Below are 20,133 nucleotides of genomic sequence, written 5' to 3'. Positions count from 1 at the left end.
TTGTCCTTTGGTTTTTATTTGGGATCAGTTGATACAAGGCACCAGCAGGAGACAGAGGAGAGTGGTAGGAGAGGTTGGAGTATGTTTTATCACCCCCTGCTGCCCTAACCCTGCTGCTCCTAGCGCTGGTAGCATCCTGCTCCTCTGTGGCCTCTGCTCCCACCGGGTGGCCTCTTTCCCCACCAAGCCCTAGCTGAGCCACCATCCTCTGGCCCTTTCAGGCTGAAGGGTGTATCTAGCTTCCTGCCCTTGCTGGTCTCTGGATCCTTTCTCATTCCTTGCTGTTTCCTTTAGACCCTACTCACGCAGCTCTAAAACATCCTGTCATGAGACTTCCTTCAGTTTATTCTTTTGTGTGCACTTTTTCCCATCAAGCTTCCCACTGAAACCATGGTGGAGACTGATCATAATTTATTTGTTGGGTCCCTGTTGGTGGCATTTGAACTGTTTGTTATTTGCCGGTATAATCAGCATTGCTAATGCACATTCCCTTTGTGTCCTTTATGCTATTCGTTGCAGTGTTCCTTGAGGGAGAAGTCACAGAAATAGAAGTGCCGTGTCAAGGTACATGCTGTGAATTTCAGTAGATATTTCTAAGTGGCTCCCCAGAGTCCACTAGTTCACATTTCCACACTGTGTTGTTTGATATTAAAAAAATTATGGAGGTAATACTTGTGGATTATAACAAATTTAGTTCAGGAGTGTATAAAGGGAAAAGGAGAGTCTCCCAGAGATCTGCTTCTCACATTCCCATCCCATTCCCTGGAGGTCACTGTGCTAACACTGACCTATGTAGCCTGTTGGGCCTTTCCCCTATATAGAATAAATTCATATATGTAGATATATGTGTGTGTCTGAGAGAGCTCCTTTCTAGACTCTTCTGTTCCCTTATCTTTGTTTTTTCCTATGCCAGTACCTGACTGTCTTAGTAATTTCAGCCTTGAGTTGGTTTTGATATCTGGGAAGGCAAATTCTTACTGTGATATTATGAAATATACATTTGGTCTTTATCCCCATTTTCTGGTGTACAACTCCTAAACTCTGTGGAATCTCCACAGTGACCCCTTTTTGTATGCCAATGAGTTGGCTGATGGCTGGCAGACCCTACTTAGCTGCCAGATAGGGGCTGGTCCCCAGAAAGACCAAGGCAGCATTAAGAGAGCTGGGACTTTCAGCCCTGCTTCCACCCTTTCCTGAAGGCTAAGTTGGTCCTCGGTGGCCAGTGGTGCAATCAATCACCTCTATTTTGAAGCCTTCCTAAAACCCAAAAGGACAGAGTTCGGAGAGCTTCTGGATGGCTAAACAGGTGATGGATCCTGGGGTGGCCTGCCCAAAGAAGACACGAAAGCTCTTGGTCCCTTCTCCCACACCTCACCCTCTGTATTTCTTAATCTGTATCCTTCTTAATATCTTTTTATCATAAATCGGTGTTCCCCTGAATTTTTGAGCCACTTCAGCAAATTAACTGAACCTAAGGAATGGTTTGGGGACACTCAGGTTTGCTGCCAGTGGGTTAGAAGAACAGGTAAAACAACTTGGGGTGTATGGTTGGTTTCTGAAGTGATGGGGGACAGTTTTATGGGCCTGAGCTTTCAACCTGTGGGATCTTTCAAACAACACAGTGTGGAATGTGAATTGGTGGACTCTGGGGAGCAATTTAGAAATATCTTTTGAAATTTACAGCATTCATATACCTTGATATAGCACTTCCATTTCTGGTATCATCTCCAGATAGACAGTGTCAGAGTGAAATGGGGCTGGAAGACGTCCTCTGCTGTGGCTTTGTTCGCTTGTCGAGAGGAGGCCCACTCCTGCCCTGCCACACCTGGTATCAGAAACATGTTGCAAAAATGAGCTTGGCCTTCCCCCTATATGTTTAGCTCATTTTAATTATTTTTCATTTCAAATTTTCTTGGCTCCTCTTGGGTATGAACTCCTCAGATAATCTTTAGATCTAAGTGTAAAAAAAAATCATGGATTTTGACTGGAATTAAACTAAGCTTATAGAGAACTGACATTTCAGGAGAACTTATAGATTTCCAGTATCGAATATTCTCACTTAAGAACTTGTTATGTCTCTTTACTTACTCAGATCTTCTGTACCCTTTGGTGAAAAGTCTTGCCCATTTCTTCCCAGGTTTATTTATTTATTTTTTTTGCGGTGCTGGGGATCGAACTCAGGGCCTTGTGCTTGCGAGGCAAGCACTCTACCAGCTGAGCTATCTCCCCAGCCCTTCCCAGGTTTATTTTTAAGTATTTTATAGATTCTGTTGCCATCACGAATGGAATTTTTCAGTTTACATTTTCTAAGTGGATATTACTGGTGTAATTTTTTTTTATGGGGGGGGGTCGGTATTGGGGACTGAACCCAGGGACACTCTACTACTGAGCTATACCCCAGCCCTTTTTTATTTTGCAACAGGGTCTTGCTGAGTTGCTGAGGCTGCCTTGAACCTTGTGAACCTCCTGCCTCAACCTCCTGAATAGTTGGAATTACAGGCATGTGCCATCACACCTGCTGCTGGTGTAATTTTTAAGAAGCTGTTGATTTTTGTAAGTTAACCTTTTAATTACCTCCTTTATTGATCCTGTAAGTTCTGATGAGTTTTCAGTTGATTCTCTTGGTTTTTCAAGGTGCACAGTTACATAATATGCAAATTTTCACTTTTCATTCTGAGTATATGTATCTTTCTCATGTCTTTTGTGGCTGGAGTATCTGGTTGTGGGTGGAGGGTCTGATCAAGGAAGTCTTGGCCCATGTTACATGTAGGGTGAGTGTCAAAGGATGTAGAGCAGGCATAGTAGCAGGGTGGGTGGAGAATCGATTTCAGGCAGACCTCGAGGACAGAAACAACAAGGTAGGGCTTAGTGAAACAGTGACATGTGGGCATAGGTGAGGTTGAGGAGCAGGGGATGGATGGGGAATAAGTCAGGGCTCAGTCAGATACTGCTTGACTTTACTAAGCAATTACTTTCAGAGAAACTGAAGATGTCCACACTCTCATCTCTGGAACCTGTAATAGTATCAGCTGACATGGCAAAAGGTATTTTCCAGATGTTATGAAGGGTATGGCTCTAAGTAAAGAATATTCTCAGTTATTCAGGTGGGCCCACTATAATCACAGGAGACCGGAAAAGCAAAGAAAGTAAGATAAAAGCAGAGATTGTATAGAAGGGAAAATTGGAGAGATTTACCGCGTGTACAACTTAGCCCACCTTGGCTGAAGTAGGACCACATGGGAAGTTGGAGGACAATAAGAGCAGAGATTGGCTCCTGTCCGATGACTAGCAGGAAACTGGCCCAATAGCTCACTGCAATGACTGTATTTAACCAGTAGCTGGATGGGCTTAGAAGGAGATTTTGTCTCATACATGCATATCCAGGTTTATGGTAGCACGGCTCACAATAGCCAAACTACAGGACCAGCCTGGGTGTCCATCAACAGAGGAATGGAAAGAAAATGTGGTATGTATGTACAATGGGGTTTTATTCAGCCATAAAGAAAAATGAAATTATGTCATTTGCAGGAAAATAGATGGGATTTGTTAAGGGAAATAAGCCAAATTCAGAAGATCAAAAGTTCTATGTTTTCTCTCATATGTGGGAAGTAAAAAGGAAAAAGAAAGATGTGGGAGGTGTCTCATGAATTTCCAAGAGAGAACAGTAGAGTAAAGGGATCAGGGGGAGAGAGGAGGGGAAGGAGAAAAGGATGGAAAGAGAAAATACTGAGGAATGATACTGGTTAAATTATATTGTTTATTGTGTTTGCGTATGAACATGTAACAACAAACCCCACCATTGGGTACACTTATAATGCACCGATAAAAAATATGGAAAAAAAAAAAAGTAGATTCTCTTCCAGAAAGGAAAGCAGCCCCTCTGACACTGATTTTGGTCTTGTGAGATTCTAAACAAAAGGACCCTGCTGAGCCTGGACTTTGACCTTCAGAATTCTGAGATAAAAAGTTTGTGTTGTTTTAAACTGTTAAGTTTGCAGTACCTTGTTTTCAGGAGTAGTAAAAAACTAATAGAAAGGGACTTGAGCAGGGAAGCAACAACCCCTTTGTTTTGTTATTAAAAGACACTGTGTGTGCTGCGTGTATGATGGATTTGGAGAGTGTAGGTTTTGAGGCTGGGGAGCCACACAGTGGTGACAGGAACTCGGGGGGTGACAGTGGGAAGGGCACATGATGGGAGATGTAATTGAGAGGTTAGAATCGCAGAATGTGGGCATCGATTGGTGCTGGGACTGGATGAGGGTTCAAGCATGACTGCCGATTTCTGGCCTGGGTGCTGAGGGCTGCTGAGTCTGTTCCTTGAGGTGGGGATGAGCATGTTGGGAGATGCCATGTTATGAATGCCAAGGTTGTTCCTGATCTTTAAGGGAGAACATAATCAGTATGATGATTGCTTTATCTCTTAAGACCTAACTTTTTAAAAAAATTATTTTTTAGGTCATATAGGAAATTGTAAATCATGCGAAGATGGGACTCTTGGTCTTTGTGCGCAATCTGCTGCTAGCCCTCTGCCTCTTTCTGGTCCTGGGATTTTTGTACTATTCTGCGTGGAAGCTACACTTACTCCAATGGGAAGACTCTAGTAAGTATAGTCACTCTGACCCTCCCGGGAAAAGCCTGGAGCAGGTCAGTTACGGCTTCTCACACGGCTGCAGTGCTCTCATATTCTTCAGAGACGGGCAGTGAGAGTAAACTGAACATTTCTGGGATTTAGGCTTAGAAATTACCAACCGTTTTAGTTGCTATAAGCTGAGAACTTTTATTTATTTATTTTTTTAAACTGCATGCCATGTCTAGTCTCGGTTCCTCTTAGAACTGTGTGAGAATGTGCTGTTCTTTGATTAAAAACCCACACTATGCCCGTACTTCTACTTCTGAAGGCTTGTGTTCTTTTTAATTACTATAGTGTATTACTACCCTTATTCCCTATTTATTGCCTTAGGGTTTGGTATTGAAGTTGGTTTTCTTTTGCCCGCAAAACATCATCTTTACTTTTTCCTTGACTTTTCAATTTGATGTTATCTTTGTTTCATTTTCCCTAAAGAAGCTCTGCCTCTTCACTATTTTTAGTCCTTTGGTATTAAACTTGCTCGTACCTGGAATATTGGCTTCTCTTCCTTATTCAGTAACTCCCTCCCTTTCTTCCATTTGTGCATTTGGTCTCATGTGTTATTCAGTGTTTTCTACATAGCCCAATGCTCTCTGGTTTGATTTCTCTTCACCTGATGTCCCCTGTGTCACCCAGTGTCCCCTTGTTACAGGCTTGCAATTGAAGGACTGACATTAATCTGCACTTAACCTTTGCACGTTCTGTTCTTGTCTGTAGCTTGAAGTATCACATAGTAACCATAAAGTGGTTTCCTTTTGGCTATTTTGTCTGATCTGAGGTTGGTTCAGTAATTATAGGGTGGCCTATTTTGATCCTAGGGACTTATCTTCTCTAAAGTAGTTTTATTTTTACAAACATCTACTGGATATCAGTATACAACTCACTGGAGAGTAGAGTTAGTTTCTAGGTGCAGGGTTAAAATGAATTGGAAGTGGCAACTGACAGCTGGCCTGCTATTGCTCTGAGGCCCTGTATGGAAATGTTTCCCATGTAGTTCGTTTAGTTCTCACATGACCTACACTGAGGTAACTTCAAGCCGAGTTTTAAAATATAATGTTGTGTCTTTAATTTATTATTTTATATAGAATGTTTAAGTAGTCTTAAATGCTTAGCTTGTAATGATCACTAATTACTTTGTGTTTTAAGGGTTTATTCAGATTTCTCTTATTTTTAAAATTAGGGAGACTACTCAAGACTAGGAAGGAGGGTTTCTGTCAGTGGGTTGCAGAAGTCTGGGGTTAGAGACATTCTTCTCTATTCAGAATGGTGACTCCATTTGTATTCATAACATAGATGGAAAATGTGTGCAAGGAACAGAGGTCTCCGTTCTGTGGAAGGCATAACTAAGGATCAGATAATATTTTCCTAGTTCTAGAAATAAGAAAGGAAATTAACATTCTGGAAGACCATTGGGTGTCAGGTATTAGATAGACAATTTATAAACTTTATTTCATCTAATTATTTCTTGCTCAAATTCTGTGAAGATGTCCATTATTATTCCATTTTCCCGTTGAGCAAATAGCAGCACTTCATTTAAGTAATTTACCAAAGTTATGTAGCTAATTGTTGGAACCAAAATTGAACTGTTTCCTATCTTTAAAACCCATGTTCAAGCTGGACATGGCAACATATACCTGTAATCCTACCTACTCAGGAGGATGAGGCTGGGGAATCATGTGGGCCCAGGCATTTAAGACCAACCTGGGCAACATAGCGATATCAGCAGGGCAAGGTGGCGCATGGCTATAATCCCAGTGACTCAGGAGGCTGAGGTAAGAGGATTGCCAGTTCAAAGCCAGCCTTAGCAACTTAACTAGGCACTAAGCAACTCATTGAGACCCTGTCTCTAAATAAAATACAAAAAAAAAAAAAAAAAAAAAAGGACTGGGGATGTGGCTTAGTGGTTAAGTGCCCCTGAGTTCATTTCCTTATACCAAACAAAACAAAACAAAAAGCCCCATGTTGTTATTTTATTGAAATGACTATAATAACTATTGAAGAGGATTTAATTCTGTGTTCTACCTGAGAAAAAGAAAGGGGCTCAGAGAAGTACTAGTAGTATCGGGAGTGGGGTGGAGAAAGAAAAAGGAAAATATAAGAGAAGGGAAAAAGAGGAATAGTGTCCACCAAAAGATGACCAAGGGGCTTGTTAGGTTTGGCTGTGACAAGTACAGTTACCAAGTGTTGTAGGCATCAATGGTGCCTAGTTATTTCCCTTTTTTTATATCGCTAGTAGACTGCAGTATTTACAACTTTTCCATTTTTCTGACCCTTAATCTCTTAGATACTTGACTTCGAATAGGCTGTTTAAACTGTCTCACTGTAGCATCATTTTCTGTGCTGTAATATCAAAGGATTGAGTGTCTACTGCATGCCTGTACTATAGCAGGAGCTTAATGTTCAAATCTCATGTGATCCTCATCATTTTTATCCGTTATTAGTGTTCTCATTTTGTGGATGTAGAATCTGAGGCTTAGAAGAGGCATGCTCCGTAATCAAAAGTTGGTACGGTCAGTTGCAATGGTACACGCCTGTAATGCTGAGGCAGGGGGATCACAAGTTTCAGGGCAGCCTCAGCAACTCAGTAAGACCTGTTGCAAAAGAAAAAGTACAAAAGATCTGGGGATACAGCTTAATTTAGAGCACCCCTGGCTTTAATTCCTAGTACCAGAAAAGAAGAAAAAAGTTTGTATTCGTTTCTTCTGAGGATCTTGGAGGACAACATCAAGTTTGAAAAATAATGTCTTTAACATTACTTCCTTTTCATTTTTATAATATTAATAAAGTCAAGATTACCCATTGGCATTCCTTCCTGATGAGGGGGGAGGCTAGAGTTTTTAATTAATAAATTATTAATTCAATAAACAGGATGTTTATTATGTTTCCTGTACTGTTCTGGGTACACTGAATATTAGATGAACAGACGCCTTCGTGCTGTCATGAAGGAATCAGAGGAACTTGTGTTAGGTTCCAGGGGAGAAATCTGTGTGCATTGCTGTTGGAGCATAGAATCCCTTCCTGATAGAAAATTTATGGTTTCAGGGATGGGGATATAGCTCAATTGGTAGAGTGCTTACCTTGCAAGCACAAGGCCCTGGGTTCTAATCCCCAGCACGGAAGAAAAAAAAAAAAAAAAGAAAGAAAATTTATGGTTTCATTAATTCCAAGGTATATTGTTGAGGAATACAAACTGCTTCGTTTTGTGTAGCTTGTGGCTACACATAACAAAATCTTGGTCAGATTGCCAAGGTTTGGACCAAATGCTTGACCTGGAAGGCTTCAAGTATGAAATCAGTCAAATTATTAACCTGTCTTTAAAAGTACTGTATGCAGGCGCAGTGGTATATGCCTGTAATACCAGCGACTGGGGAAGCTGAGGCAGGATGATCTCAAGTTCAAGGCTAGCCTCAGCAACTTAACAAGAACCTAAGCAACTTAGTAAGGCCCATCTCAAAATAAATAATAGGAAGGGCTAGGGATGTGGCTCAGTGGTTAAGTATCCCTGGGTTAAATCCCCAGCACACACACAAAAAAATAAGTAAATAAAAGTATTGTAGACTTATCATATCTATAATATAATACATAGATATATACACACACATACACATACACGAACATGAATTTTATATATACATATATTCTAAAATTAATAAACAAGTCAACATAGTCCTTGGGGTTAGAAAGAAGCATGCTTCAGTTTCTTCTTCTCTAAAGTGAAGATAAAATACTTATATTTCTTTTTGCCCTGATGCTATATTCAGGTCAGTACCTTGGATAAGAGTTAAGTAGTTGTCTCTTATCAATAGATCTGATTCCAGTGGTTCATTTCATAGAAGATGTGCATATTCTAATTTATTTATTTTAAATTTTATTTCTAATTAATAAATTAAAGTGACTGTTTCAAAGGATTTATTTCCTGTGTTGTGGGATCTTTAAAAATTCATGCCACAGCATTTATAGCAACTTGCTTTGTATTCGTGCCCATATTTATAAAAGATCATAGCCAGAGAGATTATGAACTATGCATTATTGATCTGATTGCTTGGGTGAATGCCATTTGGCAAGTAAGTTGAAAGTTGGATCTGACATTAGGAGAAGGACAGGTTGAACTGACCTTAATAGACATAGAACATTATATTAATTAATTCTTAGTTTTCCCTTTTACAAAGGAAAAGGAGGCCTGTATTTCTGTGGTTTAAAGAGGCACTCTGCTTCCTGTGGTAATGGAGTAGCTGGTGTCAAAACTAGCTCTCCCTCTATAAAAAACTATACAGCTGGACAAAATAAATGAAGCAACTATGTCAAGCAGGGAACAGTAGGCAGCAGGAAATTTAAATCTCTAAAGAGAAGGAAAACCAATGAGGCAAGTCCCACAGATATGCAGCTTTCTGGGCCCAATTTCCTATCTCTTCAGAGAGTGAAGTTTGAACAAATTGTAGTGGTTTCCACTGAGCTGAGGAGGAAAACGCAGCTGAAGCAATGGGAATCTGGGATGGACCATCTGAGAGGGCATCAGAAGTCTGTGGGGGAGTCCCTGGGAATCTGAGCTACGTATTACATAGGACAAAAGCATCTGAGGCTTTCTGTATAGATAGCACTGCTAAAGGATGAGATTCGAAGAGAAGGTCAGTGCTGGAGGGGAAGCAATGCTGGGGACCTTAAAGTTCTAGCCCTATCCTACCACTGGAAAGATCATGTAATCCAGAGTTTGGTACTTAATAAAAAGTTACCCAGACATACAAAGAAATAAATGTATTCCATATTAAAGGAAAAATTTAAAAAGAACAAAACTATAGATAAGGTGACTCCCAGTGTTGTAGTAGACAAAAAAGCAATTATGAATATACTTGAAGAATTAAAGGAAAATACAATGAACAATAAATAGTCTCAAAAATTTAATCTATATAAAAGAACCAAATACATATTCTAGAACTGAAAAGTTTATAGAAAAAAAAAGATTATAGTAAATGAAATTAAAATTTATTTAACAGGAGCTGGGGATATAGCTCAGTTGATAGAGTGCTTGCCTCATATGCACGAGGCCCTGGGTTCAATCCTTAGCACCACAAAAAAAAAAAAAAAAAAAAAAAAAGAATTAGCAATAGATTGGAAATGATGGAAGTCACTGAACTTAAAGAGTACAATAGAAATTACCTAATTTGAACCACAAATTTAAAAAAAATAGCAGAGCCTCAGGGATCTGTGGGATAATATTAAATGGTCTGTTTATGACAATTGTATAGGGAAAAGAAGAATAATGACTGAAAATTTTCTGTATTTGTTGAACAACATTGATTTACAGATTTAAGAACCTCAAGTCAACCCTAATTATGAAATCTAGGTACATCAGAGTTAAACTTCTGAAACAGAAAATTTTGAAAGCAGAGAAAATGAAACATTAGCTGAGTGTGGTGGCCCATACCTGTAATCAGCAACTAGGGAGGCTGAGACAGGAGGACCACAAAGGTCAGCCTCAGCAACTTAGTGATGTCCTGTCTTAAAATAAAAAATAGAAGGACTGGGGATATAGCTCAATGATAAAGCACCCCAGCTTCAATCTCTAGTACCCCTCCCCGCAAAAAAAAAAAAAAAGAAAAAAGAAAAAAAGAAAAAGAAAGACAATGCAGAGGGGTAAGAGTTGTTACTAACTTCTTACTATAAACAGTATAGGTTGGGGCCTGGTGTTGTGGCTCAGAGGTAGAGTGCTTGCCTAGCATGTGTGAGGCTCTGGGTTCAATTCTCAGCACTACATCTCAATAATATAAATAATTAAAGGTCCATCAGCAACTAAAAAAATATTAATAAAACAAACAAAACAGCCTGGCACAGTGGAACAGGCCTGTAATCCCAGTGGCTTAGGCGGCTGAGGCAGGAGGATTGTGAGTTCAAAGCCGGCCTCCACAAAATTGAGGCACTAAGCAACTCAGTGGGACCCTGTCTCTAAATAAAATACAAAGCAGGACTGGGGATGTGGCTCAGTAGCCAATACTGAGTTCAATCCCTAGTACTGAAAGGGCGAGTGGGGTGGGGAAACATTAGAGGTCAGAAGATAATGAAAGATTTTTATAAGTGTTCAAAGAAAAAACCCAGAACATGTCATTCATAATCTATCTAATTAAAATATTCTTTAAAAATGAAGATGAAATAAGATATTTTCAAATCAACAGAAGTTAAAAAAATGTGTTGCCAGCAGGTCAGCTTTACAGCAAATGGTGAAGGATTTTCTTCAGGCCCAGGGACGGTGATACCAGATGGGAACTGTGTGCACAGGAAGGATGAAGATCACTGGGGATGGTAAATGGTGGGCAAATATAAAAGACTCTTTCCTTTCTTAAAATTTGCTTAAAAGACAAAATTAACCTTGTACAGTTAGGGGGTTTTTGTTTGCTTTGTAAATATTTTTTTAAGTTGTAGATGAACACAATATCTTTATATTTTATGTGGTGCTGAGGACCAAACCCAGTGCTAGGTAAGTTCTGGAGGCAAGTGCTCTACCATTGGGCTACAGCCCCAGCCCCTAAAGTTAGGTTGTGAACATAGGTAGACATTAGGAATTGAAGGGCTGGACACAGAGATGCACACCTTTTATCCCAGAGACTCAGGAGGCTGAGGCAGCAGAATCACAAGTTCAAGACCAGCCTCAGCAACTTAGCGAGGCCCTAAGCAACTTAGTGAGGCCCTAAGCAACTTAGTGAGACCCTGTCTCAAAATAAAACAAATAAAAAGAGCTGAAGATGTGTCTCAGTGGTTGAGCACCCCTGGTTTTAGCCCCTTGTACCAAAAAAATAAAAAAAATTAAAAAGGCCTAAAGGAAACTACTGTGAACAATAAGTAGTGCCAGCAGAGGAGACTTGCACAGGGACGGGGTTGGCTAAGTGGAGTTTCACTGTTGTTGAAAGGTTGTTACATTTGTACAAAAGAAAGAGAATGGGAAGTAGGAGTGTTGTATACAAAGCTGAGGAATAAGCCTGTCACAAAAGGACAAATATTGTATTATTCTGTTTACATGAGTTGCTTAGAGTAGTCAGATTCATAGAGACAGAAGTAGAAAGGTGGTTGCCAGGAGCTGGGAACAAAGGGGAGTGGAGAGTTGGTGTTTATTGGTATGGAATTTCAGTTTTTCAAGACAAAAAGACTTCTAAGACAGATGATGGTGACGGATGCATAACATTAGTATGGATATATTTAATGCTGCAGAATTGTACACTTTAAGAATGATTCAAATGTTAAATTTTATGTCATATATATATTTCACCACAATAAAAACATTTTAAAAAAGAATAAGCAAGACTGAGCACAATGGCACATACCTGTAATCCTAGCGACTCCAGGAGGCTGAGGCAGAAGAATCTTCTAAGGTTCCAGGCCAGTACTACAAAAAAGGTTCAATCTCCAGTACTACAAAAAATAAAAATAAATAAGAAATAAAATAAAATAAAATAAAAAATAATAAAGGATATAAGAGAATACACAGCTTATCAGTATTAGGAAGATAAGTGGAGATAGTATTGCAAATTCTGCACACATTAAAAGGGTAATAGGGGAGGCAGGCATGTTGGTGCACATCTGTAATCCTAGCAACTTGAGAGTCTAAGGCAGGAGAATTGCAAATTCCAGGCCAGCCTGGCAACTTAGTGAGCTCTTATCTAAATTAAGAAAGAGAGAGAGAGAGAAAGAAAGGGAAGGAAGGGAAAAGAAAAGAAAAGAAAAGAAAAGAAGACCTGGAATGTAGTTTAGTGGTTGAGCCCCCCGAGTTAATGCCCTGGTACCACAAAAAAGGGGGCAGTAGAGGAATATTGTGACTAATTTTATGTTTAAAAAGTTGACAATTTGGTTGAAAAGGATAAATTCCTCAGAAAACACAGCTTACTGAAAACTGAATCAAGAAGAAATTAGAAATCTGAATAACCCTATAACATATTAAAGAACTTGAGTTCATAATCAGAAAACTTCAGGCTCAGATGATTTCATTGGTGAGTTCTGTGTACATTGAAGGAAGGATTTAATAGCAGTCTTCCATGAACTGAAATTAGAGGAGGGAATACTTCCCAACTCATGTGATGCCAGCTAAAACGTGACAGATATATTACAAGAAAACGAGATTAGCTGGGTGGGACATGCCTCTAATCCCAGCAGTTTGGGAAGCTGAGACAGGAGGATTGCATGTTCGAGGTCAGCCTCAGCAACTTACTAAGACCCTGTCTCAGAATACAAAGTAAAAAGGGATGGGGATGAGGCTCAGTGGTAAAGCACCTCTGGGTTCAATCCCCAGCACCAAAAGAAAAGAAAAGATTATAAGCCAATATCTTTCATGAACATAGATACAAAAATTGTTAATAGAATGTTAGCAAATTAAGTATTTTAAATTAAATATTGTAAGTAACCTGAGGATAATTTAAAATATATGGGAGGTTCTGTGTAAATGCTAAGCCATTGTATATAAGGCACTTGAGCATTTGTGGATATTGGTATTGGTAGGGGTCCTAGAACCAAACCTCTGTGGATACTGAAGGACACTGATCGTGTGTCTCTTGGGTGGATACTCCACAGCTGTTCAAATGGGTAAGGGAGATCTTTATGTGCTGACATGAGAATATCATGAGGATGATCTTTACACACACATGCTCAAATGCACATCCAAATGTGTAAAGGTCATTTACAAGAAGCTTAAAATTAACAGTAGTAAATACCTATTGACAGTCTGTTCCTGGCATAATCTTTGGGATTAAAAAACTGCATGTGGTACTGACCTGCTCTCATGTTACTTGTAATGTAGCAACTCTGAGGCTAATAGGTAACATTCAGCTATGTATTTGGAGTTCACATTGTTCTAAAGAACTTTGCATGCATCATTTTATTTACCCCCCCCCCTTTTGGGGTAAATTTGGTAGTATTTCCACATTTTATAGGTGATACTAGTGAGGTTTAGCAAGGTAATGCTTCCTTTGAGATCTCAAGTGGAGTGGTAAAGTCTAAACTATACTGTTTTTCTTTTTTTTTAACGATTCTTATCCCATTTACAAACGGGAAAACTGAGTTTTAAGTGAATTGGTCAGTAGTGGAGACAGGACTTGAACTAAAGATTTCCTGTCTTCCAAGTTTGTGTTCTGAGTATCAGTACTTGATATCTACCTGCTTGATATACTAAGTCCTTTTTCCTGGACTCTTTTTCTTCAGTTATTTCTCACTAACCTTTTTTTGACTGCAGCAGACTTTGGGCAAAAGACGTTGGTCACTGGGCACAGTGGTGCATGCATCTGTAATCCCAGCGATTTGAGAGGCTGAAACAGGAAGATTGCAAGTTTGAGACCAGTCTCAGCAATTGAGTGAGGTCCTAAGCAACTTAGCCTCACCCTGTCTCAATATAAAAAAAATAATCCAGGCACGGTGGCCTGTGCCTGTAATCCCAGTGGCTGAGGAGGCTGAGGCAGGAAGATAACAAGTTCAAAGCCAGCCTCAGCAAAAGTGAGGTACTAAGCAACTAAGTGAGACCCTGTCTCTAAATAAAATAGAAAATAGGACTGGGTATGTGGTTCAGTGGTTCACTGCCCCTGAGTTCAATCACTAGTACACACCCGCCTCAAAAAAATAAAAAAATAAAAAAATAAGAAGGGCTGGAGATGTGGCTCATAGTAAAGTTATAGGGGTATAGTATCTCTCTACAAGCAAATGTATGGGGATTATGTATAAATTTGCTTTAAGAAACTATTCATATTTGAACAGAAATTCACAGATGCCTTGAGGTCTTGTGATTGTAAAATTATGTCAGAAATCTTACTGATATAAATATGCATCAGTACTGATTATAGAGTTCATAACTAAATTATCTATAGCAAACTGAACTAATGTCTAAGCTAACTCAAATTTATAATTTAAAAGCCAGAATAATAGTGATGGTACACCATGTCCAATTCAAGACAGCAGTGGTGAAGCACTGATAACAGTGCATTTCAGAGAATAGTAGAAATTCTGTGTGGGTGTGGGCATGCGTGAGTAGTTGGACATTGCATGATATGCAGTCCTCTTAATGCAGTAATGATTTAGAGTTCACATTAGTAAAGTGCTAATTTTGGTTTTACCTATACCACACTTTTTGTAATTCAGTAACTTATTTTGTGGGTTTATAATAACTAGGTGAGGCCTAATTATAAATACAAATAAAGTTTGTGTAATTCCATGTGTTACAAAGAATGGACGTGCATTTTTGGATCATCTTGCATACTATTAGAAAAACCCATCAGTAAGCCATGGATCATACTCTGAGAATCACTGCTTTTTCTAAGCATATGTGGTGGTGGTAGGGATGCAGAGAGCTCTCTGTTATCTCTCTCCTGTGCTCTACTGCTTTTGACACATTGCTAATCATAGGGTCTAAACTTCATGTTACAGCATTCTCTTCTCAACTGCTACCTTTATCAATGTCTTTTTCCTACTTCAGTTTGATGAAAGCTTTCCCTGCTTCATATGAGCTCTTCTTTCTATAAGGATTCCTCTGGCCAAACCTCTGGTAACCCAAGTCTTTATATCACAGAATTTACATGCACCCTGGGCTAGGAGAGCTGCCTCTGAGTGTGGGGATGCTTATGCATAACTGCCTGCTGTACCTGGAAGCCCTGCATTCCCTTGCACTCAAACACTGCTCCTGGCACGGTCTACTCTTAGGATCCTTGTAACTTCTCATTTCTCTTTCCAGGTCAGACACCTTCAGAGAATACAGTTCATTAGAGAAATCTGGACTTGTATACACACCTAGATTGCTTTTTCTCTATTAAGAGGAGAGGGACTTGCCCTCTCAGCTCTTAAAACATTCTAAATGCCACACTGTGAAAAACAGGGAAAAAAAAGAGCAATTTTAAAAATGGAGAACTCAGACATAAAAACCCATGTACTTAGGAATTTAACAGAGCATGAGGTGGCACCACAAATCAAAGGAGAAAGGGTATCCAGTCTCACTAGATGGTTCAGATAGAACCCATCCACACCAACTCCAAGTGCAAAGGTAGACTTTAGATGGATTAAAGATTTAAAGGAGAATGGCAAAATAGGAAAGTAGTAAAGAAAAATAAAAAATTATCATTGTGATTTAGGTGTCTGAGGAAGGAACTTAAGCAAACCTTAATGCAAAAACCATATGCAAAACTTGATGAATTTGTTTTAAACGAATTTAAGAATTTTGTGCTAATATAGACAAAGTTGATATATAGATAATATATTGGAATAAGAAAAATTCAATTATTTAAAGTTCACAAAGGTTGATGTCTAGAATGAACAAGGGACTCCTGTAGTCAAGAAGAAAAAGGTAGCAATCACCATAGAAAATAGGCAATTTACAAAATTAAGAAACCCATAAAGCAAAGTATGTAAGGAGATAACCAAATTCTTGGGCTATAAGAAATGTCCACTTTAAAACAAAATATCACTTTATGCCTTTAAAAAATTTTTTTTAGTTGTACATGGACACAATACCTTTATTTTATTTATTTACTTTTCTCTCATGCTGACGATTGAATCCAGTGCGTCACACATGCTAGGGAGACAGTCTACCACTGAGCCACAACCCCAGGCCACTTTATGCCTTTTATATTGACAAAAATTAGAAAGATGGATAATGTTACATATTGGCAGGTAGGTGAAAATATTGTAACCTGTATCTTTTACTGGTGGGAAAGTAGTCTGGTATGACCATTTTGGAGAGCCATCTAATAATAATTAATTAAACTCCAAGTATATGCAAATGTTTTAACCCAGTGAATCTTCTCCTTTGTTTATATTCCACATAATTTATCATACATATGCATTATTTGTTGACTGAGGGAGTTGGAGATGAATGTATTTCCATCTTGAGGTGAAGGTGATAGGCAGGAATTGGGGTGTTTATATCATGAAATGATATATAGCAATTAAAAGATAAAAGAATCATACAGACATAAGACAACATGAATGGAACTTAAAATAGCTTGAGTCAATAAAGGAAACAATAAAACAATTTCATTTCGGTAAATTAAAAGATACACATACTGAGATTCTTAAATAGGATGTAAGTGTGAACCTGAACCTTAAGATTAAAAATGGATGAATTAAATTTTACCCAAATTATAATTGTCTACTCTTCAACAGATACCCCTAAGAAAAAGACAATTCATGGAATAAAAAAATTCATGTTTATATATACTTATTTTAAAATATTCAGTAGTTGTATATATTTGTATAATACATATAAATTTTTATAATAATAATAAGCTAAACAGTAAAAGATGTGAAGAGACACTTAACAAAAGAGGATATAAGAATGACTCAAAAACATGAAAATATTCTCTATTAGTCATCAGGGAAATACAAAACCACAGTAACATTAGATACCTGTCAGAACGGTTGAAGTTTAAAAAAACATGATAACAAATTGTTAGCAAGGAGATGCAGGCCACAGAATTCTTATTGCTATTGCAAATGTGAAATGTATAACCACTTTGGAAACCAGTTTGGCAGTTTCTTAGAAAGATAAACACATTCTTGCCAAATGACACAGTCATTCCATTGTTAGGAATTCATGCAAGAAAAATGTAAACATACATTCACATAAAGACCTGTACCTGAATTCTGATAACAACTCTATTCCTAATGTCCCCATACTGGAAAACAGCACAGTTGCCTATCAGTGGGTGAATGGACAAACAAATGTAGTGTGTCCATACAATGGGGTACTAGTTGGCAGTGAAAAGGAGCAAACTTGATACATGCAACACAGCAGTATCGTGTTGAATATCAAATTCATTATTCTGAGCAAAAGACTTGGGGTTGAAAAGAACACTTAGTGTGGTTTCATTTGTATAATATGGAAACTAATCATTAGTAATCTAAAAGCAGATCAGTAGTTGCCTGCTGTGAAGAGTGAAGCGGGAGGGAGGGATTGCAAAATTATATGATATAAAACATACATGCATTAAAAGAAGGTAAACTATACACGCATACCCATTAGACACAATAGAATGATTGCCTTTGAAAGAGAAGGAAATGAAGAGGGGGAATAAAAATTATGACTTGATCTACATTATTCTCTGGAGTGTTCCTTACAACCTAATATGGTTGAATCAATATTTTTGTGTACTTACATGTTTTGTGATAATTAGGAGGATGACTCATCTAAGTACAAGGAAGAAGGCCCTCAGGGAGCAGAAAGGCCAACATGGACACTAATCCCCATAAAACATTGCCATGAGAAATGAGAGAATACTGAAATAGGTGTCCCATGTTCATAGGTCAGAAAACATGTTAAGATATTGAATCTGGTCTGAGGTTGTGGCTCAGTGGGAGAGTGCTTGCCTAGCACGTGCAAGGCACTGGGTTCAATTCTCAGCACCACATATAAATAAATAAGTAAAATAAAGGTTCATTGACAACTAAAAAAAAAAAAAATTTTTAAAAAGACATTGAATCTCCCCAATTTGTTTAAAAATTCAATATATTCTCAGCCAAAATCACAGAAGGCTTGGGGGCTCTCTCTCAGAGTTGACAAATGATTTTTAAATATCTATGGAAATACAGAGAACCTAGAGTAATTAGAACCATTGTGATAAAGAACCAAGTTGAGGGGTTTACCTTGACTGCTTTCAAAATTTTCTGTGAAGCTATAGTGTAACCAAGATACATTCACAGTGGTGTAAAGGTAGACATGCAGATCAATGGATCAGAAAATAGAATCCAGAAATGGATCCATACACGTATGGCCAATTGATGTGTGTGTGTGTGGAGGGGTACTGGGAGTTGAATCCCAGATGCTTCACCACTGAACTACATTCCCAGCCTTTTTTAAAAAAACATTCGAGACAGAGTAAGTTGCTGAGGTTGGCCTCAAACTTGTTAATTCTTCTGCCTCAGCCTCCCAAATAACTGGGATTACATGTGTACCTGGCTGTCAATTGATACCATTTTTTTTTTTTTTTTTTTTTTAAGGGAAGAGTAAATGGAGAGTAGGATTTTTTTAAGTGAGAGGAGAACACTCCTGTGATGTGGGAGGAGGCTGAGCAGCAGGATCACCACTTCCCCCCACCATTGACTTTTGACAAATACATGACAAACCAGTTCAAAGGAGACAGTATAATCTGTTCAGTAAATGGTTGCACACACAAAAAGAATGAACTTTGTTTTTTATTACTTACCATATACAAAATTAACTTGAAATGGGCCATATACCTAAGTGGAAAAGCTAAAACTCTAAAATTCATAGAACAATATGTAGGAGAGACATCTTAGTGACCCTGAATTTGGTAAAGATTTGTTAAATAAGGCATAAAAAGCCTTCAACAGAGTCTTCATCAAAAGTAAAAATGGGATTTCACCAAAAAATGACTTCATGAAAAGTAAAAAAATTGAACTTCATCAAAAGTAAAATAACTTAGCTGGGTGTGGTGGCTACTCAGGTGCAACTTAGCCTGGGCAACTTAGTGAGACTCTGTCTCAAATTTTTTTAAAAAGAGGGCTGGTGCTCAGTGGTATAGCACTTGCCTAGCATGTGTGAGGTCTTGGGTCCAGTCCCCAGTAACATCATCATCAACAACAATAACAGAAGTAAAAACTATGTTTTCAAAAAATACTGTTAAAAAATTAAAATTAAAGGCATGCCACATGCTGGGAGAAAATTTTGCCAGACATACATAACAGAATACTTGTATTTTGAATATACAAAGAACTCTTAAAACTTAGTAATAATAAGAAAAGAAAAAAAAGAACAGTTAAAAATGGACAAAAAAGGGGTGGGAATGTAGTTCAGTGGTAGAGCATTTGTTTAGCATGCATGAATGAAGTCCTGAGTTCAGTCCCCAGCGTCACACAAAAAGGGGGACAAACATACAAAGAGCCACTTCACTAAAGAAGATACCCAGGTGGCAAAAAAGCACTTGAAAAGATAACTCAATTAGTAATTAGGAAACAGTGTAAATTAAAATCATAGTCACATGTTACTCTTAACCTTTAGAAGGACTAAAATTAAAAAGAGACTATTAGGTATTAGCAGTGATAGAAAGTAGCTAACTATTAACACTTTGCACTACTGGTGGGAATGTAAAATGGTATACCCACTCTGAAAACCAGTTTGACAATTTTTTGAAAATTAAACACCACCATACCTCCAGCCATTCTACCCTGAGAGAAATGAAACCGTATACCCATAAATACTTGTACAGGGATGACTTTAGCAACTCTGTAATAGCCAAATGCTGAATTCATCCCCCAAAGAAATGAACTGTGGCCTATCTATACAGTGGAACACTACTCAGAATTAAAGGCACGAGGTAACAATTGGGGTTGACGGATACGGTTCACTAGCTTCATTGTAGTGATGCTTTCACAGATGTGTGTGAATATGTCAAAATCAATCAAGTTCTACCCATTGTGTAGGAGCAACGTGTTGTATGTAGCTATGGTTTGGATATGAAGCATCCTCCAAAGACTCATGTGTTGAAGGCTTGTTCCCCAGTGTAGCAACATTCAGAGGTGGAGCTTATGGGAAG

General features: G+C 38.4%; 1 protein-coding gene across 1 annotated transcript in view; it reads left to right on the top strand.

The window, feature by feature from the left end:
• St3gal3 (ST3 beta-galactoside alpha-2,3-sialyltransferase 3) overlaps window positions 1–20,133 on the top strand; it is a 190,717-nt gene that overhangs the window by 22,339 nt on the left and 148,245 nt on the right. Inside the window, 2 exon segments of the mRNA XM_053743415.1 lie at window positions 2,423–2,553; window positions 4,456–4,600. Coding sequence (XP_053599390.1) covers window positions 4,486–4,600 — 115 coding nt within the window. The 5' untranslated portion in view covers window positions 2,423–2,553; window positions 4,456–4,485.

Source organism: Sciurus carolinensis, chromosome 1 (assembly GCF_902686445.1).
Source record: "Sciurus carolinensis chromosome 1, mSciCar1.2, whole genome shotgun sequence".
Taxonomy (NCBI): domain Eukaryota; kingdom Metazoa; phylum Chordata; class Mammalia; order Rodentia; family Sciuridae; genus Sciurus; species Sciurus carolinensis.
The sequence above is the reverse complement of the archived record's forward strand: the minus strand, read 5'-3'. Positions and strand labels throughout refer to the sequence as shown.